This window comes from Pieris rapae, chromosome 11 (assembly GCF_905147795.1).
Source record: "Pieris rapae chromosome 11, ilPieRapa1.1, whole genome shotgun sequence".
Lineage (NCBI taxonomy): Eukaryota > Metazoa > Arthropoda > Insecta > Lepidoptera > Pieridae > Pieris > Pieris rapae.
Window position 1 is genome coordinate 7,661,321 of NC_059519.1, and position 23,731 is coordinate 7,685,051.

At 32.4% G+C, this 23,731-nt stretch overlaps 1 protein-coding gene across 7 annotated transcripts in view; it reads right to left on the bottom strand.

Moving 5' to 3' along the window:
* The window catches only part of LOC110994315, a 195,111-nt gene that overhangs the window by 128,059 nt on the left and 43,321 nt on the right, over positions 1–23,731 (bottom strand). For all 7 annotated transcript variants that reach the window (XM_022260877.2, XM_022260876.2, XM_022260875.2 and 4 more), the window contains one exon: positions 9,294–9,353. In XM_022260877.2, coding sequence (XP_022116569.2) covers positions 9,294–9,314 — 21 coding nt within the window. In that variant the 5' untranslated portion in view covers positions 9,315–9,353. The remainder of the gene's footprint in view (positions 1–9,293; positions 9,354–23,731) is intronic.

Genomic DNA, 23,731 nt, shown 5'->3' on the forward strand with positions numbered 1-23,731 from the left:
ATTGGGCGATTAGCGGCGTTTGAACACTGCTGTGACTTTGATATCTTTACTTACTTATCCGAGGTAATGTTCAAACTCGTCTCATACAACTGAGATCTTCTCGGACTTCCGTCCACCAGTATTATGAGACTTAGAGAAAAGTGCAAACATTATATTGCTCTAGTCTGTGGATATTGTGATAGTGTGTATATTGCCCGTGGATAAATAAAAACAAATATAATTATATATTTGGAATATTGTATCATAGTGTATGTTTTTTATACTTTATTGCTTAGAACAGTGTTGCAAATCCGCAAATATGCAGATACAGAAAGTAGGATAAGTAATAAGTAATGTCAGAACCTGTTCCAAGCAAATGTTAATTATCTAACAAAAATAATATTAGATCTCTCTCAGGTTGCCGACCAATATTATTTTTTTTTTTACAAACGGTTACAAAGTTTTAAACGGTTTTTAGTTAAAAAAAAAGTTAATTTAAATATATGTTTTATAATTTAAAGCTATATCTGTCTACGTAGGTTTTTAGATATAGCAGATATATATAAACATATAGATAAAACAGTACCCTGGTTAAAGTGTAAAATATTGTTTCTTAGAATTTCAATTAACTGAGATGTAATAGGAAACGGTCCTTTGAGTGAAATTCATTACCGCTCTAGAAACAACTTACTTAAAATTTTAAGTTAATTGCTGGGGCGTTATTGCAATATTCATGAGCTCAGAGTGACTATAATAAAATTAAGTACCTATTATGTGTAATGTGAATGTTTAGTAATTGGGTAATTGTTAGTACTGGTTGACTGGCCGTACTTGAATTCGTGCATGCGGTGATATTAATTGTTTCTACGATGTATTTGCGTGTTGTTCCCACGAGAATGTAAGTGCGTGCTCCTATTTTACCAAGCTTCCTACTGATAGAGGACAAATCTTTATTTTTAATTTATTTTAATATTCTTTATAACTCAAGATGCTATATGGAACATGATGAACATGGTTGCAGCTCTGAATTTAATATTTTAAGTCGCGTAGCAACAGAGCATGAAGCAGATAGCTACAATAAGTTAAATTCACAAAAAAAAACAAAAATCATTTATTCATGTAGGTAAAAAAATGTACACTTATTTACTGCCAGTTTCCAAAACGTAGAACGGAAGAGAAGAACTGGCAATAAAGATCTCATTACATGTTGTTGTTATTTGTAAAACATATTGAGAGCTGGTTTTGTGTTCATTATTATCGATATAAATAGCTGTTGAATGGTATGGACCATCTCAAAACATTGTTCTAAGTATTCTCGTGACTAAAAATAAAGGAATATATAAAAATACAAACTTATTCGCAGCACAGGAAGGAAGTCAGATTCTATAGCGGTAGGTATCTTAGAAACTTTACAAGACAATACCATAACTTCGTCGTGCCAAGTTTTTATTGCTGTGTGGTGTACCTACAATAATAATACTTAAAAGTAAATGCTTGATTTTTCAAACGTATATCTTGTATACTATGGTGAGATTTCCAGACACGAAGAATTCAACCTAAAGCTAAGGATACATTTTTAATTTATTAAATATCAAATTGACTAATTTAAAGTACTGGTTTACGAAAAAACGTCCGTCATTGAAAAGCTTTTTTATAATTAAACTATCGCTTTTTAATCTTAAATTCACTCGCCGGTTACCCAAGAGTTGTATCATAAATTTAATTCATTCACTCACCTTGAGCAATGTCAAATTTTATACCAAAGAATGTAAATATAAGTTTGACATAAGAGTAGGTACGAACTGAAAAAAGGCTGAATTTCTTCTGTTTGTAATTAAACTTTACCTGAATAGTTTTCGCTTTCGCGTTTTTTACTTGACAGATAATTATTAGAAGTTCACTTTGCTATAATGATTATTACAGTTAGAACTTTCATATTGGACTGATTCTTTATCGTACTTCCGGGAATAACAGAGTAAGTTTTAGTAAAACCAGAAGTTATTTGAGAAATGTAATAGTGACATTTCCCAGTGCAAAATAACTTTGCTGTTGCGCTTTTCAATAGAGTCCGAAGAAAAACAAAACAAATGCTTGCACAGAAGTTTAAAATGTAACTTTTAATAAGCGCCATGAAGGTAATAAGAAAGTGTTGCCATTATATAATTAATGTCAGTAATTTCCTTATTTTGACACGTCAAATGTACTTCGTAGAGACTTCTAAAGAGCGCATATTTCTAATTTCGTATGTTTACTCAATAAATAAATTAATTAATAGAAGACTTGTGTACCATTATGTCTATATATATATATATATAAAATTATCGTGTCACAATGCTAGTTTCCATAACTCTCCGAAACGGCTCGACCGATTCCTTTTAAATTTATTATACACAGTCAGTAATAATAATAATAATATAATAATAAATTATTATTATTATTACATACTCAGTAGGTCTGAGAATCAGCTACTACCTCTTTTTTGAACCCTTAAGCAATAATATTTTTGTATCGGCCTTTAAAAGTTATAATTTTTAATTATATAGCAACTACGAATACATAGTGTATTTATTACATATAATGTTTTATAAAATATAAAAATATATCACGTATATTAATAATGTATTATCTCTTCGTTCGCTTGTTTAATGGCATCAACAAGCATAATGTTTAAATTTCGAATTCGGTCATGTCTTTGAGTTAGTATGAATAGTTTTAATATATTTCGAGCACAGATTATAGCACTACATCATAGAGGAGCACACAAATTGTGTCAGGGTACGTGACATGGGTCTAAATCGGCCATGTGAGCGTTAAACCGGGCCCCATTAATAATTTAGGTTAAATCTCTGAACATTACTGTAAACTGTGTCGGTACTAGAAAAAGGTTTCACTCTTTGGTTTAACATTTAATCTATTACAAAGAGGTTAACTGTACTTCTGTTTATCTCACAGATCATCTCATGTTACTAATGCTAACTAGTTTTTAAATGCATTTAAGCTTTTTACTTCATATCTAAAGATTTATTTATTGTTTATTTAATTTACTGGAAGATGAATATATAGCCATAAGTATTTAAATCAAAACGCCAAAACAATTGTTACATTAGGTCCTTTACATATTTTTGCGTTTTGTATGGGAGGAACAAAAAGTACCTGTTTTTATACAGAAAAATGTTATTAATCAGAGTATGTACCATTGCTATCTATGGACTTTTGCCATGTTAAAGGTAGTTTCATTTATAAAAAAAAACCTTAATTTCTTGTTATTTAATTAAACTTTTAAAACCTTTTGCTTGCCAAGAATCAAACCAAGGATTCAAGAAGAATCACGATACAGCTTTTTATTCGTCATTGAGCAGTATGCAATCAGTAAACCACTATTCGACTCATAAAAAATTTAATTAGCTTCAGAGAATCATGTAAAATGAGAACGCTACTTAGGCGAACTCCATCGTAATTAAATTGAAAACAGGTGTACGTAAAATGAATCAAAATTAATCTAAAGCAATTTGACAGTACCATGTCGTCAACTTGAGCGTCAAGTTAATTAAAAGAATGAATTATTTATGGTAACAAATAACGGGTACTCGACGCTTGCTGATTTCGAGGTAAAAACTAATTATTTCTTTAATAATTTAATAAAATTTTAATGTAATACTCTCTATTTAATCGGCAGCTCCTGTTTAAGCGTCGCAGTTAGCAACGAAGCATCTGAAGCGGACTATCTGCTTCCACCGGTTTCTGTCAAGCGCCTTTTATGACAGTGACTTAGTATAGTTTTGAAGACGATGAGTGATCGGACTTGATCGGACCGTCTGATTGCTAAACGGTCACGTGATTTGCCGTCTGTGTTAACAACCACGACCAGTTTCTCCAAGTTCTGATCGCCTTTGCACATTGTATGGCTGAAATACGATACGAATCGATTCGATTGTATTGATATGTAATACTAGGGAACTAGAAAGGAACATTTAACAATATTTTGAGTTTGGTTTAACGTCTGTTTCTTTACTTGCATTTGAACCCAGTAATTATAACACTTAAAAATAAACGTGTTTTATCTTCGTTAGTTTTGTAATTCGTGGTCATCATCACAGAAGGTTGCCTTGTCTTAAAATACCGTTGCTGACAAGTCAAACCTCTGCTTCCATACTGCTTCATCCTTGGCACATCTTCGCCAGTAAGATCCATAATCTACTGTTTCTGGAATTCCTCTCAATTCCCATCAATCTACAGAATAACTGTATCGAGGTTCTCCTTACAACCACTTATTTCTTTTAAAGAATAGAGAAAGATTGAGAATATTTATGACAAGGATACTGAAATATGACGATGAATGGAAAAAAAAATTATGCGATTCAAATTTTCTACACGTAGAAACTTAATAATGATAATAGTACATAAACAAAACTTTTAGGTTGTAAAATTCATGGTAAATAATAATTATTTTCACACGAAATCTGACAAGACTGATTTTACATCATTACAAACCATTGTGGATTTAAATGTATTTTTTAAGATTATATATATTCTGAATTAGATTATGCCTCGTTCATTACAAAAATACAACGCGTTTAACGCGTTGTTGAGTTAGATTTACAGGGAAAAAATTATTATTATAGTTTCAAGCTAAATGTTCCGTATAATTAGTTATTAGGTTGGTGTGAAGAAAGAATGATAAATGGGTCTCAATATCACCATATCTTACGTTAATATTTTATCTCGTATATCACTCTTAAAATTGCTATAAGCCCAAATTACCAGAAGAAATTAAAACTTTGCTTGTTATCCAGGAAATATTGGCTATATTTATAGTGGTTTTAAACAGACATTTTTATTGATACTTTAAAATTTTGCTGACAAATATCGATTTTACTTATGTTATTAAACTAGATAAGAATTTCTTTATCTATTATGTTAAAGGTAAATTAAAAAATTACATTAACAGGTAATTTATTCTATAATAGTAAAGTCATAATTATTTACTGTAAATAATATTAATTCAGTTGAGTTTGTTGTAGTTAATACAACCCTATTCGGTCGATTCTCCGATAGATTCATTTTATGATCATTCTCATAAAATAGACAAGTACCTGATCCGCCTTCTGACTGACACGTGTCGATTTTTGGATTTGAAAGATCCTCGTAATGATTACCTTTACCGTACCAGCGAGTCAGCAAATAGATAGAGGTTATAGATCACTGACGTGCAATTCATTCAAGGGGAAGGTGATACAATTTTTAAAAGCAATGCGTCAACAAAAACCTAGATTATGAGTTTGACACAGATTTAAAATACCTAACTTAACTTTCCTATTATTGTTTGTATTAAATATCTTCTCAATCGGTACGCTCTTGGCAGAGCAGTCGTGATCGCTATGTAGTAGAAGTAGAAGGCGCAGATGTAATGCGCTTCACGACGCTCCGCCACCGCTGCCTATTGGAGGTCATCCTGCTGCACTGATTCAGTGTTTCTCCTACGGCGGACTTAATCTGATCAGTCCAGCGTGTAGGTGACCTGCCGCGCGGTCTAGCGCCTTCCACCTTCACCTGGACGACAAGGCGTTCTAAGGACTGATCGCCACGCCGAGATACGTCACCGAAGAATGTAAGGATGCGAGAGTTTGTATTAAATATGACAGTATAAAAGAAGATGACATTTGCATCCCTATTGTATATGTGGCGGATTGTGTGGGTTTTTTTTGTTACTGATAAGGTACAAAAATAATTATCTAAAATCTATAATTATTTATGGAATTTTGAATTATAATTAAAATTTTAGGAACATTTAATCAAAGACGCTTATAAGGCCTCGTCTGAAGTATTCTATGTCGTGATCGCCGTTTTCAAAGTCGCTATCAATTTACCTAATTAAGAACTTTGCTGAGGGAACTTATTAAAATAATTAATTAACTAATGAGCCGAACTCAAACAGGAAGTTACGTTGTGTTTAGTAAATAAATGGAGAAAAGATAAATATAAAAAACAACATTACATGGAATTTCGTGTAATTGTATAAAGCCATTTGTATACGAATAAAATTCAACCTTTAGAACTGAATTTCTAAAGATTTTATTTTATGTCATAATCATTTCAAATGGATTGGAATAGAAAGAGCACCTGGGCTTTATAGAAGTGATTAGTTTTTTAATCATAGTTAGAGTCTTTGCAAAAGAAAAATTCAAGTAGTACTTCAATCGAGCAAAACTTCCTTTACATTACTTACTACATTACTTACTTATTAATTTATTTATTAACACTTCGCTACATTACAATATAAAAATTGAACATATTTAAATGAAAAGGCCTTATCGCTTTCAAGCGATTTCTTCCGAAAACCACTGCTTATGTACGGGATTACAGGCCCGTTCACTTAAAAAATCACTAATATGAAAAATATTAGTTACACTATTATTTACACTTAAAAAGCCAAAGTTTAGTACTTTCGTAATAGTCAGATACACTTTAGGTTTAAATTTCATTCAAAACCTTTTATTGATATGTTTATTCGTCAGCTACACTCTACTGTATTCCGAGACTCCAAATCTATTACAGGGAGGTGAAAAATTGTCTGATGTGGCTTTTTTTTTTGAAAGGAATCTCGCTGTTGGCCTGAAGGGCCTTTACAGCTCACATGATGTGGCTAAAATATAAATAAAATTATAAGTAAACAGCAAAGTTTTAAGGCGGTTGAGTTAGGTTGACAGGGTGTTATTGGTCACTCTCAAAGCCTCGGTTTCGACGCCTGAATACGAAATAGAGAGCCCTTCGTCAAACCTTCATAATTGCTGAATCAGGGTACTTTGAAGATAGTTTTGAAAGAAAAGTCGAAAACACGACTTTGTTTTGACTAGTTGATGGCGATTCCCTTTGATTTACCTGTTTTCGCTTTTGAGTATTTTTTGTTATAATACACAAAATACTGTTTGAAACGAGCCTTGCTTAGAGTACTTAAAAGCAATGGTCTTCTCTGTAGTAATCTTTTTATGCTCAGTACAGAATATTATGTAATTAGAAAAGTAACGTGATTTGGCCTTTAAATATTTGACTTAAAATAGTAACTTGAAACGATTTCGATATACCATTTTTATATATTACTTTGATGATAAAGATTAGTACCTTAACCTAAAAAATTTCGCTATACATATCCCTTATAAATCTATATAAATATTTCTGGAATGTTCGAATGCACTTATATGTCTAATTTATGAATAAAGACGTTAGAATATATTTACGAAATCAATTACAATAACTAACAACTGTCTAAATTTGTTGTATAAGAAAGTATTGGCCCAAACTACATTAATATAAATAAATCAGTGGCGCTACAACCTCTTTAGGTCTTGTCCTCAGTATTTTTTTGTAACTGTTTCATGATCATTTTTAAATCTAATAGACAAGTAGGTGATCAGCCTATAGTGCCTGACACACGTCGTCGACTTTTTGGGTCTAAGACATGTCGGTTTCCTCACGATGTTTTCCTTTACCGTTCGAGCAAATGTTAAAAGCGCACATAGAAAGTCCATTGGTACACAGCCGGGGCTCGAACCTGCGACCTCAGGTATGAGAGTCGCACGCTAAAGCCACTAGGCCAACACTGCTCGGCCAAACTAGATTACACTTGAAAATATGTCCATTAAGTTCTTATGAACAAGATTAAATTTGTGATGGATGTTATTTTGTACACTAATTACAGATACTTACAAAATGACACATGAAAACTATTTCGATAGCCATCTTTATGTTGTCAGTGCGTTACAGTAACGACAAGTGATCTGATTCGTCGTCCAATATCAATAGCCCACAAGGCATGTAACCATTCCTATTTGATATTTCGAACCATTCAATATGCATATAACTTGGTTGCATAAACTTTGCAGATGTCAAAAGCAACGGGTCTCACTATACTGGTCGAGTGGTTAAAGTTTAACGTGATCAACAACACGCAGATTATCTTCTTCAATAGCTCGTTTCGCTAGCTTAAGCGTCTATGCAAAAACGGAATATAGCCATAGTTATCAATAAAATATATAGCTATAGTTATCAATAAAAAGAAATTTCAATTGTGCAAATGAGAACCTTATTTATTGTCTATTAACTAAGATTGAGGTTTTGCTTTATTGTATGTATGCTATTTTTTACAATTCAATTATAGTAATAATGTTATTACACTACTTGCATAGTACGCTTGCATGTTACGTTGTTCGTATTATATTTAATAACCGTGGGATCAACTATTAGAGGTCTGGGTATGCTTCCGAAGTGAAGGCATCATCATAATAGCGTAATGGAAAACTTCTATTTGTAGGATTACATTTTTTTTAAACCCTTCTGACACAAATCATACATTCACGCAACAATGAAATATTCTACTTTAACATAAACGCTTAGCCTTATAAAACGCAGACTTACATTAGTACCGCATTAGTTATGCCACCATTAATTTTATATGGAAATAACATCGAGAACACGGTACTAATTTTAATTAATGTTAATTAGTGTGCGTTATATAACATTAAAAAAAAAACAGCTGGTCCCAACTGAATCCAAGTAGAGAGAGAGGACTGGCTATTTGTGGAGGAGGCCTTTACCTTTAGAGGAGTTTTTACAGAAGAATAATAATTTAAAAGTAGGAAAAACTAACACACTAAATACAGGATTTAATTACTAACAAAACTAGGCTTTTATTTCTTACAGGCTTTTTATCTTTATTTTTCTTAAAAATAAATTTATGTGCGTTAAAACAACAACACAGTTTAACAAAACAGTATAACGAAAGCTTTATAATTTCATAAAAGCACAAACACGAACGAGTCAAATATGCCTACGGGAGGCATTCTAGGTATAAACTCGTTAGGTACCACGTTACTGGGAGCTTAACAGACACCGAGCCAATTAGTGAAATATATAATGACGTACGGTTTCATTAAGACATCTATTCAATTTAACGTTTCACTGTAATTTTGCCCAATAATTCGCAAATGATGTCGCTGATACCAGCTTTAAAATCAGTGTTGCTGTAACATTCACTGTGTTTAATTAGTAAATAAACGGTTGTTAATTTATTATTGTTTTTTTTTATATTTGATATAATACACAAAATACTTTTGAAACGCGCCATTATATTTGATATGTACATATAAGTATTTAGATTACAGTAGTCAAAGATTATCTGAATATTTCGATTTTGAGTTCTTGCGTTTGGCCACAGTAATACTGAAGGTTTTGATTAGTTTAAATACTCGTTTTTTATTTCCATAGATCAGTAATAGTCTAGATAATCTTTATTTTAAGGAAAATACTATAAAACTTACCGAATTAACAGCAGTCATCATGTCGCAGGCGTTGCCCCTCCATCAACATCGTCGCTCATTCTGTAACAAATGATAAATGCTTAAGTTGCTTAAAAGACTTTATATATGTTTAACTTCCATATAACGTTGCCATATTGTATAGGACAATGATTAAACGATTCGATAATTGAGTGGAAACTCAAATAATGATTTCAAAAGTATGAAAGTAAAATATTATACATTCACAATTATCTAAAATACAAACACAACAAAATAATACATCAATATTATTTCTCTACGTTATTCTAATAATTTTCTATATATCACAAAAATTACGATTATGAACAGTCTTAATATAACATCGTTTTAACAAAAGATTCTTCATTGTATAAACAAGTACAATTGGATCCTAATGGATTGTTTGATAACAATTTTAATATTGACCGCATCCGCTAGGTGGCGCTGCTTCATATAAATATTGTATGCAACCACGAGTATATTTAATCAAACGCGGTAAAGCTTATGCAATATTGTAAATGCTTCCACCGAGATGTTGACACATCTGACTCAATGCAGTCTCCTATCCATGCACAAAATTAAATAAAGTTAAATCATACTTTAGCGCGCGATCTTACGTTTGAGAATGTGCTAGCACGACAAATTCACAGTCAGTAGGGCAAACTTCCAAGTCCATTAATAAAATTGAATCAGACGGACATTCCGTGGCACAAAATGTGCACGTGTGAGAATAAATAAAGCTATGGAATGTGGGAACACCATGTAGAAGCCGAGTATTGTTCTGGTTTATAACAATAGCGCGTTAAGCGCCCCAAACCGCTACAAGGCTCGCCACTATCAAATTTGCGAGTAATATCGTCTTTATTACCTTATGCTAGGACTTTAGATGTAGTTCGCAATTCTGTTACAGTAATGTAGCTTGGGCAGTCATAGTAACCCCCCAGTATACTGTATTAATGTTCCGATAACGATACTTTATGTGCTACATTCCGTACAAATTAAACAAAACGGTGCGCTTATGAGTAATTTTGTCTAAGATTTTGATAATAATTTTGGATTATCAAAATCTCCTATTTGAAGGATATCAAATAAATTTTTCCACGAAGTAATAATTATTCTTTACTTTATTAAAATTAATAAAGTAAAGAAGGTATTTATGCAAGAAGCATTTCAGACAGAATTTTTAGCAATGATTTATATTCGATACGTTATTTATTTAATTTGGGAATACGAACGTATTTCAAAATTACACAATTTGTGGTAAAAACAATTCAATATTTCGCCACCAATTAGCTGAAAATTTAAGTCCAAAATCAATAGTTATTTATGAAATCCAGAGTTGGCTTTCGAGATCATATTTAATGACTAAATCCAATAAAACAGACGTTTAAAGGTATTATGATCAAAGCCAGACAGATCTAAATCTTGATATTGACCTTGGGAAGACTTACGATCTTATTCAGAAATGTACCAATTATGGTATAAGCTAAAAATTTACAATTATTTTACAGAATGCTTTGTCCTTTTTAGCTTTATTTATATTTAGCTATATTACATAAAATGATTACAAAAATTTACCCTTTTATTTATGAAAATGTGGTTCGCCTCTTTTCATCACAGCTCAATGTGAGAGAGACGTATGACTAATATTGCTGATTTAATTTATTTAAGTTAATATGCAATTATGTAATATTAAATTATACAATTAAACGTTTCTAAAGATTCAATCGATCTATTGGTAGAGACAAATTCGATCGGTTGTTATTAAGTTTATCATAATCATGTGACACACATCAAATGTAGACGGTGATTTTTTTATTATCTGTAGGGATTTTTACAATACTACATAGGACAAAATAAACATAACTAATTAAAAGCAACAAAGCTTTATCGCTAAATCTTAAGTTTATAACAGTATCAAAATGTATCTACTGTTTTTATATTACGAAGCCAATTCTCGTTCTAATTACTTTATTTAATTACATTATTCCTGTCTTGTTTAAAAACTCGGATACGTCAAAAACAAAGACATTGTTAGCTGTTATGAAGAGCTCATTTTTATCACTTTTCACGAAAAACTTTAATAAAATGGAGAGGAGGACGGGCAGGTAAGATATTGCATTTTTATGTAGAGGTTATTTTTAATATTTTAGAGAGAAATAAGACGTCGCCCGCCATCACTTTGACAAGTTGCTGTAATTAGTGCTTTCTACCTGACACTGTATAATGTGTCTTATTTAACAGCGTGCAAAATTGAAATAAAGTACACAGTTTAATAAAGGTAAATTTGCGTATGTAAATGTATAAGTTATATAATGACTTTAAGGTGTCAGAAAATGAATCTATGTGCATTTGACTCTTGAATATTGATAGATTGACTCTTAATTATAGCATTTCGATGAGTCTAAGTCAAACAAAAAATAAATCCATGGGTATTTTCAAAACTGTTATTTTGAGTTTCACTTGTTATTCCTCACATGTGCTCGAAAAGACAGGTGCATGAGATAAACGCAAAAGTGTAACTGCCGTAATCCATTCGGATGTGACAGAACTAAATATTCACACGTAAATATATTTTTCCAAAGTGCAGTACGATCGCGGTTACAAGTTTAATTTAATTCTTTGCAAGTAGCGTGTTGAATAAAATAATAAATCGAGTTCAGAGAGGCGTGTTATCCAATAAATAAAAGACTAATTCAATTTTATTAATGGCTTGGCTATCTGCCTGAGTGTAGCCGCGATAGCTACCCTTTGTCTTTTCTATCTGTATTAAAATCGTTGCTCTTAAAATTAATTAGTTTTATTTCAATATTGTTTACCGTTTACTGAAACAAAAAAAAAACACAGTTTTCCTGTCCTGTTTTGTAAATAAAAGGAGAACCACTAGACAAAACTTTTCGTTTTATTTTCATTGGACTAGTTCTTTTTTTTTTTTTTATAGAACAGGGAGCAAACGGGCAGGAGGCTCACCTGATGTTAAGTGATACCGCCGCCCATGGACACCCTCAATGCCAGAGGGCTCGCGAGTGCGTTGCCGGCATTGCTTTTAAGAATTGGTACGCTCTTCACATTAAACGCGGTATTATTTAATTATCGTTAATTTAAGAATTATTTTAAGGATGCAATTTTGGTATCAGTACAACGGTGGATCCAGGGGGGTAGTCAGGGGGGTCATCACCCTCTGAGCTGGATCCAGGACTTAGGTGGACCTAAGATATTGTTATTGAACATAATGATTTTATTGAATATTTTGTCATCATCCAGATTTTAACTTATATTTGTAACTACATATCTTCAATATTTAATTAATTTAATATAATAACTTTGTATTATGACAAACGTAAAGACAAGATCTTCTTTACTTGACCGCGACCATGTGACCTTGCGCCAAAGCTGGATCCGTCCTTGTATCAATAACTCGTCTGGCATTCCTCCCTTTTTTTAAAATTTTCTGGACGTAATCGAGCGAACTCGTGATTTGCATACGAACACAATCGTTTACCTCGTGCCATACTGCTCTTAAAGCGATACGAATGGCCGCATAATTTTGTATGTAGACGTGCATTCAAGTCTTTTTACTCTTAAGCCTTGATTTAGCGCGCGACAAATATTGTTCATGCTTTATACTAACGTATTTTGTATGCCGAACATAAATTTTTGTCTTACAAAAAGTCTGATTAACAGTTCTATAGACCGATTAAAATAAAACTCCAGAACTAGATGCATGATTTAATTTTTGCCTTTATTTCCATTACTTTGTACGTGAGCTCAACCACATCATAGGCATGCTTAATTAAAAGAAACAGTAACAAAAAACCTTAACAAACATCTGAACTTTGCTTTTTCTTAATTATTTTTATATTAATATTTGAATAAATATAATAATATTTGAATACAATAATATTATTAATTTTATTTAAGTTCCATTCGTAGTAAAAGATTTCTCCGAGTATAGTTTCGGGCGTATCACGGTAATTAACAACGTCGGATTCATGGTGACTTGAAGCGTGATTTCAGCATGTTGGGGGAGTTTTTGCTGTCGTATTTCCTTTACGCAACCAACTCTGCGACTTTACAATATCTATGGTTGTATTTATTGCTGTGAACGGTGCATGGATTTTCTCTATTTAGAAAACATCAACAACTAGATAAGGCAAACAATGTGTTCAGTAAGGGAACACGTTGTTTATCTTATGTTTTAAAATAAAAATTAATCGCTAAGCTAAGTTAAACCACGTTGCTAAGTACAAAACTTATTGAAGCAATTTTTTTTATATAATAGGGGACAAACCCAATCACCCCAAACAATTCTTCAGCACACTATAGAAAACGCATAGAGACGCAATGACGCGTAGAGAGAGTATCAAGCCGATCAGTAAGGTATTGGAGATTGACAATTCTTTTTCTTTCTTGAACTGTGAGCGTTATGGAATTTCACACCTAAAAATCAGTTCTTATTCCGGATAATTGAACAGTCTCTATGGGGTAGCATAGCAAAATGTATGATGTCGCTACTAAAAAGGAAGGCTTAGTAAAAAATCATATTAAGGGAAACGAACTTCACGGGGGCAGCTAATTTACAATATAAATATCATCCTAATCTAAGCATTATAACTAAAATGCTCACTTAGTACTATTCATCAAACTGCGAGCACAATTTGACAGAAACAGATCAAAGAGTACTTCAGTAATAAACGACTTTTTTGTTTATAAGGCCGAGTGTACCTCTCATACTCAAAGTCGAGACTTACCGCTGTGTCCCTGAGACCTATAAAGGAACAGTGCCTATAAATGTATTTTTGTTTGTTTGGTTAAATGTATATCCGTCGGGTTGTCTCTCTCCCTAAAATATGGCGAGGGGGCCGATGGCTGGCCATGCGTCATACTCGTGAACGGATGCTACTTGTGGTGACTGGCCGTACTTGAAAACGAGTATATAGTTGTAGCTGTAGTAACGCGGTGATATTAATTGTTTCTACTATGTATTTACGTGTTGTTCCCATGATAATGTAATTGCGTGCTCCTATATCACCATGAATCCTACTGATAGAGGACAAATCTTTGTTTTTAATTTAATTTATTATTCTTTATTACTTAAGATGTCATATGGAACATGGTTGCAGCATCTTACAAACGTTGTGTAAAAGATAACTTGGCGATTAAAAAGAGTGGCGGAGAGTTTATTGCCAGTTCTTCTCTTCCGTCTCTACGCCCTTGTTTTAAGAACTGGCCGTAAATGTAAAATTAGAAGCATTTTCTATATATTTTTTTTTGAAGTTCATAAGTGTAACATTATGTTACTTACATGAATAAAATGTTTTTTTAATTTCAATCTATAAGTCGCTTAATAGAATTAACGTGGGTAATGCGGACCACAGCTGGCACTTTAAACAGTACAAATCACATTTGTATGTACTTATATATTTTTATAATTTTTAACTTAGACAGGGAAGTATTATATTATTTAATACATTTGTTTACTGATCGTTCATTGCGCCCGCCCTTGTTAATTAATATTGACGTACATAAGTCTACATATTTACCAAAACAAATTTATTTCAGAGTTTAAATAGTCCAGAAATGTGTATATGTGAGGGTAAATGTTTAATTTATCTTTCATAACGAGACAACGTCCTTCGGGCAAAGCTTTGCATGTTATCAAATTATACATCCCTTTTACAAGGAAAGCTATGTAACTGAGCTTTCTAGGAAGTATTTATATTAAGGTACTCACATCCTATGTTAACTTTAAATAATTTTAAATACAATACACTGAAGTATTTCCGAACCAATTCTAGAGTCCTTCCAGAAAAGAGCGTACCAATTCTTAAAAGGCCGGCAACGCACTCGCGAGCCCTCTGGCATTGAGAGTGTCCATGGGCGGCGGTTTCACTTAACATCAGGTGAGCTTCCTGCACGTGCACGTGTTCTAAAAAAAATAGTACAATGAATAGTGCTGGAACTAGCTATCTAGTAGCAAGTCTTATACATTAGTAGCCGTTCTGAATCTGCGGCCGTATTCTGTAACTGATAAGGATAGATACTTATGGTATTTTCTTAAAGTCCTCTAAGTTGTGTTTATTCATAGCTGGGTTTGCCAAATACAACTTTTTCGTGTGTTGTCCTTGTTAGCAGGCTTGAAGTGTATGCATTCTAGAACTTCTCTGTTAAAATCAGATAAAAGTTAGCCAGTGATCGATGCCTTATCTTGATACGTTGGGTACGCTGTGAGCTATCGAGATTAAAATCCAGCAATATTTAACTTGGGTTTGCCCAAAGGATTTTTCGTTTATTATTTAGTGTTATATAGAAGTTTAGACATTTTAGTTCATTCACATAGTTCTACATAAGCAAGAAACTACTAGAATCTGTATATATATATATATCGCAGCCTACTTGCCTACTGCAGCTTAATTAACAGCCTAGCCTTTTAACTAAACGGCGGCGTTTAACTAGCGGCCTGAAAGACGTTCCGCCAGTTGATCAAACAGCTAATCAAATGACTTGACGACGTTTCAATCATAGAAATATTGTAATGGCGCTTCTAAACGGGCCATGTTTTGCTGCAATTGATGGCTGCAACATATGGCCCGGCAACATTGCAAACAATGTCAGCCACACTATGCAATATTGCAGTAATGTCCCGGCCATATAGCCAAACATGTTTTGTGTAGCCACTTATGGCCGATATTGCCCCGATGGGTTGCCGAACAATCGCTAGGCTATCGAATTCAACTGCAATATTGCACAGCCAGTTCTATTGTTGTTTCAGTCACTCTCTTTGTTATGGCATAGTGTATCCTTTTCTACGCGACATGAAGTTTGCTATGAGTGAAGTGTGCCTGTTGCTATATTCTGTGTTTTGCGATCAGCTGCATTTTGACAACTACGTAAAAATGGTTACTGGTCTAACAAGACAATTACTGATTTTATTAAAGAAATACATTTGCACCCCGAGTTGTGGGATATAAAAAGCGGCACATACAAAGATAGAAATGCTAAAAAATATGCATGGAATGAAATCGCTGAAAAGTTTGGCATAACAAGTAACGAGGCTTACAAAAAATTCAGAAGCCTAAGAACTTACGCAAATAATGAGGAGAAAAAGAAGAAAAGTGGTAGTGCTGGCGGTAAAACAGTAAAGTGGTTTGCTTAAGATGCGATATCGTTTCTCTTTATTCAAAATACCACGAATATAGGATTACATAGTGAAAATGAAAACTTCTAACGTAAGTATCTTTAATAAAGTATTTTAGTCATTATAAATGTACATATCTCTGTATTACGTATGTATCATATTGATTGAAAAATTGAACTTCTTCCCTCGAAATCTTTTGCAACTTGTTTCCATTCTGTTACTCCTGAGTCCTGACGGCATGTGAAAGGCTTAAAGATATACTAACAATTTTATGCATTCACAGGCGACTGAAACTACACACACTGACATCAGTGCTGACCCACGTGAAGTCGTAGAATCAGAAACAACCGACACTTTGGAAGCCGTCGATACTACTCCAAAACCACGTACTAAAAGGCTAAAAATATTATACGCGATGCTGGCGAAAATAAAAACGAATATGCTGCTACTAAATACCTATTATTATTAAATTTAAAAAGTACATAATAGTTACTACCTATGAGTAACATATTTAATAAACCTATGTTAACTTACCTTGATGTATTATTTTAATCCTTCTATAATAGCTGTACACACCTCTGGAATAAAAGTTGAAATCTAACACTCGGAACAGGTACATTTTATTGAATCTTATCTATCTATCAAAACTTTTAAATGAATCTCCTGTTGCCAAAAACCGTAGAGTTATCGCAAATCTCGTGATGGCGATGAAACAGGTATTGCTGTTCTCATGTTTGTATCATTTCTTTTTATTTTTGGTCCAATTTTGTTTAAGAGAAAGTCAAAGTCGCCTTTTGAAATTCTAGCCAAGTTCTTGAATAATTTATTATCAAGGCTTATTACTGCTAGACTCAAATTGTCTACAGTTTCACGCCTATTTAAGTAAGGTCGAATCCTCAATCTCTTCTTTTTCTGTTCTTTTAAAATTAATATAAGCTGCTGCGACAAGTGTGATTTCATCAGCCATTGTTGCCGGTATGTGTGGCCCGTTTAGGAGTCTGCATCATGGGCCATACTATTGCTGACATATTGCAACACATGGCCCGGCCATAGATTGCTCGGCCATCATCTGCATTAAAACATTTTTGTGATGGCCGGACAATTAATTGCCAATAGTGCAGCCATCAATTGCAGCAAAACATAGCCCGTTTAGAAGCCCCTTAAGACTAATAGTTTAAATCTTTTCTTACTAAACTGCTAGTTTAATAGTGTTTTTTGTGTTATAAGGTCGGCCTCAAAGAAACAAGTTATTACGGAGTAATGAAAAACTGCTTAAACATTTTAAACGGAATCTTTATAAATCGTCGTCCCATTTGCTCACAATTTCATATAACAAAGTTTATTTAGCACCATGGCAACACTATTTGGGTTTGTTTCGGAAAACAAGGTCAACAAATATGGTAGGTCTAATTAAAATATACAAAAATCCCAAAAAGATTTAGAAAATATAATGTAAAAGAGATGGAAAAATTCGCTTCAAAGATACTTTATTTATCAAAGAATTATATTCACATTTTAGATTAGGTTAGTAATGTACATCGTGTTATGAAACTTTTTAAAAATAAGCTACATAAAATAAACATATTAGTTGCTAACATTATGTACAAAAATTTTTAGAAAAGTGCCAGTAGGTCGCATCTCATCTTATCTACCCGCTCACCGTCTACAATCTAAAAATACTTATGAACACGCCCTATGCAGTGTTAGAGCTGCTTCTGAGACCTAGTATCTAGTTACATTCACTCACTGACTCACTCATACACTCACTCACACATTTGCACCCACACACTTACTTGTGCACTCCGGTGGGTTGATAACAGTTGGAAAATGAATAAAATAAGGTTAAATAATGAATTAAGAATTAAGATTGTTTATGGAAGAGCTGGGAACCAGGGACACAGGTATTTTCCTGGGTTTCCAAATCTTACACCTAGGAATGAAAATTTACTTAAAATGTATAAACACTTTTTTATTATTTAATTATGCTATTCATTTATATTGAACTTTCATGATTTTTATCTGGATTTTTTAAGTTTGAAAATAGGTTTTATTTTTTAAACTGGAAGGCAATTAATTAAATATTTGTGTACGTGTCCATAAAATATTTCAATCGTAAATGGCTTTAATTATATTATTTTTAATTTACCCAATCAGTTTTGGGTGGATTAAAATTTTTCTGTCTGTTAATGTATTAAAATATACTTAAATGTTTTCTGTAATTATAGTATAAAAAACATGAACTTTTTGTTCAATATATTTCTTAAGATTCAAACTTTCTATTTAAAGAATAACGTTATTCCATTTTTGAATTTATGAATGTTTTTTATGGAAAATATGTTTATTATGGAACATAATATAATATAATAAGTGACATATTATGTTCCAAACATATTTTATTTTCAAAAATTCAAAAATCGAATCACACTATTCTTTAAATATTCAACCATGGTAAAACACCGCGCGTTTCCAATAAATATAGAAACATGATAGTAGATATAGGTTAATTCATAATTGTATGGAACATTACCTTGAATGGCAATATCAGCCCTTGGCACCAGAATCAATGACGATATATTACGCGATACGTTACGTTGTTTGTACTGAGCCAAGAATGTTATTCATTTAATGGCTTTAAAAACGGAACGATGTATCATTCGTACATTTTTTATCTCGTTGAAATGTTATGACGTCATTTTGCGTCACATTTAGCTGGTTAAAAAATAGAGCTACGTCAACTATTGGCAATTTCTATTAATGTGTGGTGCGTGTATGTCGAATAAGTTTTAATTAGTATACTGTACGGCACCTATGTATTTTGGGGTAGTAGACAGTCGAAGAAGAAGAAGTAAATCTGTTTTTATTAAACACCGATTGCTACATTAGGTACAACTTTTGTTAAATCTAGACTTGAAAGAAATACCTCAATCAACACATGTTAAATATTAAGCAAAAGATAATTGTCATAAAAGTCAAATCAGCATCAATGGTAAAGTTGAGTTTCGTTAAATTTTCGTCAATAAGAAAATTTATTTAATTATTGGCTATCGCATTGTTGTTGAGTTTTGTTTGGGTACCGCCCCTCAAACTGATTTCTATTTAACAACTGAATTGTGGCATAAATTTTCCTCAATACAAAATATAAGTCTTCAATCTTTTTCATACTATTTTCTCATATTTAAACCCTCAAACATTTCAATGGGCCAACTCATACAGCACTAAGCGGCTTAAATATTTATTCGGTCCGTGGAAAACATGTTTTGGTGGAACGGTGTATTTGTACAATTCGTACCAAGGTGTCGGTAATCCTCTTATCTTCACGCGACCCCAATCGTCTTATTAAGGACATCCCATGTTTTTACCTAAAATAAATTTTAGCAAATTCTACTGTCACTGGACGTGTCATCACTTTGTTGAATTTGTAAGAAACAAGTGGCTTTATAACACTATTTTATCTACTGTTCTCTTTACAAAATGAGCAAGTCTTGATGTAGTGTAGAACCCTTGTGTACTTCAACAACAGGGTTTCTTAGTACCTATGGGATATGTGCGACGGCGAAGGTCTAGGTCATTTGCGATACCAAGGGCAAGAACCAGTCTGTTGCACAGATCCCCGTTATCCAGAATGTTGCGCCTACTGAATGCTGTCTCCGACACAAGCGACATATTTGTATGTTCGCAGAGTGAATTCACAGTAGCGATATTGTGTATATTATGTGTTTAATATTGTATATGTACTTTGTATTTGTATTTTATTTAAATTTCTCGACATTATCGTATTGGCATAGTCTGTAAGGAAAATGTATGTTTTTCTGTAATAAATAAATAAATAAGTTTTAGCCAATAGATTCTGTACAACCAGCTCAGTCTCCGGCTTCATTTCATTTTCAACGATGCATGCTCGTTACTTAACTCAATTTTAATTGCATACTCTCCCGTTTATTTATTTTTAAATGTATTCATTAATTTGTGATGAAACTATCCCACCATTATGTTGAACATTTCGGGTCTTTCTGTACATTTCAAAGGAGCTGTCTTGTTACAAAAAAAGATCTAATACTGTGTACTAAACACACCAATTAAGGCGTAATGAGAAAGCCGGGATTTAGAGTATTTCTTAAGACCCTCATAATCATATTTCTCACATAAAAAGTAAAGAAGTCTTATAACACTGTTTTAATTGTGACTGTTTGTCTCTTTTTGTTATATACTGTTTACGCTATAAGAAAAGAGAGAGTTAAAGACAGAAATAGTGCATCTTTTTTCTATTGACATTTTGATTAAACAATTGTTAAGTTTTTGTACATAATGGACTGGAATATAAATGTGATAAAATGAGGAATGTGTACCCGAGTTTCTTGTCATCTTTTATTGAAACAAAACAATTGGTTGATGTGTAGTGTAAAATGCTGTCTACAGATGTAATTGAATTTTAGGTTTTCAAATGTTTTTTAGTGTGTAATAACGGTATATATCTAATCAATCTGTTTTCTGTTTCTGTGCCAAAATGTAAAAAATAAAAATAAAATAAAAATAAATTGACTAGTATGGTGAATGATTTAAAAAGCTGCTATTTATATACTCTGTGGCTACAACAAACTCGTCAAATCACAACAATCAGTACCACGAAGCATAATTAATACATGTAGGCTTTGTGGGTGATCAGATTCAAAGGGTAAACTAATACCTATCATACGTAACGAGTTTGTTAACCCTTGTCATAGCTTACGCCAATAATAGCAATATCTTACCAGAAACAACCAAATACATACTATTAATACGTCATATGATGTTGTATTTCGGGTATACAATACCCGAAATGCAACATATTTAATATATATGCCGAATCAATGGCAGCTGACACTAACTCCATTGCTACAACATACCTAATAAACATTATGAAATTACTATTTACTATCTATCGTTAATTTGTAGATCTATTAATAGTGTCAATTAAACCATATAACGGTTTTGAAACTAATTTGACTTTCTCGTTATAAAATTTTAATGAAAATGGCAGCTGGTACCATTGCCATTGCTTCGACAGATATAAATTATATATCGCAGTATATTATATAATAATAATAAAAACGTAAAAAAAGTGTTTATTGATTTTTAGTCCATTTTCATTCCTAGTTCTAAGATTTTGTAGCCCTTTTAAGTAAAAAATACCTGTATCAGGGTTCCCAGCTCTTCCATAAACAAACTTAATTCTAAATTCCTTAAAATAATCAGATTATTTAACATCATTTTATTTATTTATCAAATGTTATCAACACGCCTGAGTGCATGAGTAAATGTGTGTGTGCAAATGTGTGAGTAAGTGTATGAGTGAGTCAGTGAGTGAATGATGCTTGTAGTGAATACGCTTATAATTACTACTATACAGAATCTTATTTACTAAAGTAATCGTATCAAGTAATCTAGCATTGAGTATTTCCTTATAAACAATAATTTCTACTAGGTTCAATTATATAATATGGGTTTATATAGGTCGTAACAATTGAAAGTGTTACAGCGAAGTTGTAGTCAGCGAACTAAAACTCGGTGACTCTAGTGGAAGGCTACGTTTTACGAGTTCCGGCAAACTGCTGACTACGTTCCATAATCCCTTTCAACTTGAATGTACAATTTGAAACAGTTTTCATTGTGAATTTTGTCTATACTAATGCAGGAAATACAATGATTTATGATTAACATTGCCTGTACGGATTGGGTTAGTAAAGAACTATTTGGGTCATAACCAAATCGAAAAAGTAGTTTTATTTTTGTTTAAATCAGCATAAATTAAAAAAAAGATAAAATGATCATGGTAAAAATATTATCAGAGATCAAAGCCTTAAGTTTTTCTTATAACTAGATATTTTAATTATGAACTGTCTACAGAATAGATTACAAAATCAACAGAAAAGATAAAAGGTGTATTTTGGCTAAATAAAACTTAGAGAAAAAAGAGATTTATTTTCGGTCAACTCATTTAGAGTTAAATATTACTATCAAATCAATCAAACTGAACTCAGCTACTAACTATAGCTAAAAACAAAAGATGACGAAACTATACTCTGGCGTGTTACAAACGTCGTTTAGTAGGTATGCTTCTAGTACGCTATAATATAGGTTCCTAAATTCGCTGAGAGAGACTGAAAAATGATTTTTAGCCTGCTGAGGTTGTTTAATCAAGTCATCTTCGCTACCGTTTGTGCGTAATCGATGAATACGTTGTGGATGAAAATTTACACCTAAATCAGATTCTAATAGAATCCTTGATCTCTTATAGGGACGTGAGAGAAACTGTTTCTTCTTCAGGTGTAACCAGATTTGACCTATAAGTAACAGTAGAAGCATTGGCTATGTCTACACTTTTCGAAGATATGTTCCTTGCGTCAGCTAAACTCAAATGGAACCTTTATCTGATAGACAACTAAGCCTACTGAAATGTATAATATTCATTACTTCGTATCTATTAAAAATAGTTTGCTTCGATTCCAAGAAAGTTGGTGAATGACCCTTTATAAGCATTTATTTTATTTTAGGCGACCATTTCTTGAGTATCTCTCACATTTGGTTCTCCTATTCCGTAATCTCTTTACAATTCTCTTTTAAACATAACATTAGAGAATCATTTAAAGAAAAACACTTTTTTAATAATTATAAGTTTACAATAATACATAACTTCAATCCGTTAAAAGTGTTTTTCTTTAAATGTGTAAAAGTTTTGTAAATAAATGAATACTATAAGAGAATTATCTCGAATTAGTGACATCTACTTTAGGAGGACCTTTCCCATGATTTTTCTCACTGTAGTACCATATAATAGTGACATCATATTTTAATTGTTGGCTTTCATAAGCCATTATAATTGAGAAGAATATAGTTTAGTAACAGTACTGCGATGTAGAACCGTCACTTAATATATGTAATTCTGTTAAGTTCGGACTAATTTCTTTGATTCTGTGTAAAATTTGTTTAAGGTGGGCACAGATCATCAGTGACTGACCACAGAAAAGTTTGTACGAAAGGGTAATCCAATGGAAATAAGCGGCATAACAAGTGACATTTATAGGGTAGATCATAACGCAGTCAGTACATGCTGACACATTTAGAAAATCTGTCAGCATGTACGTCGTCAGAAGACAAAATTCATTTAAACAACAAACAATTTATTATCGTACTTTTATACGAGTTATTGGATTCAAGTTTGAAATGATTAAATCAAATACAAGATTTAAATACTGGTAATTTGGATTGAATAAAACAAACGTTCTGGATAAGATCTCAAAGCAGACTGACTGTTACCAAACGGATG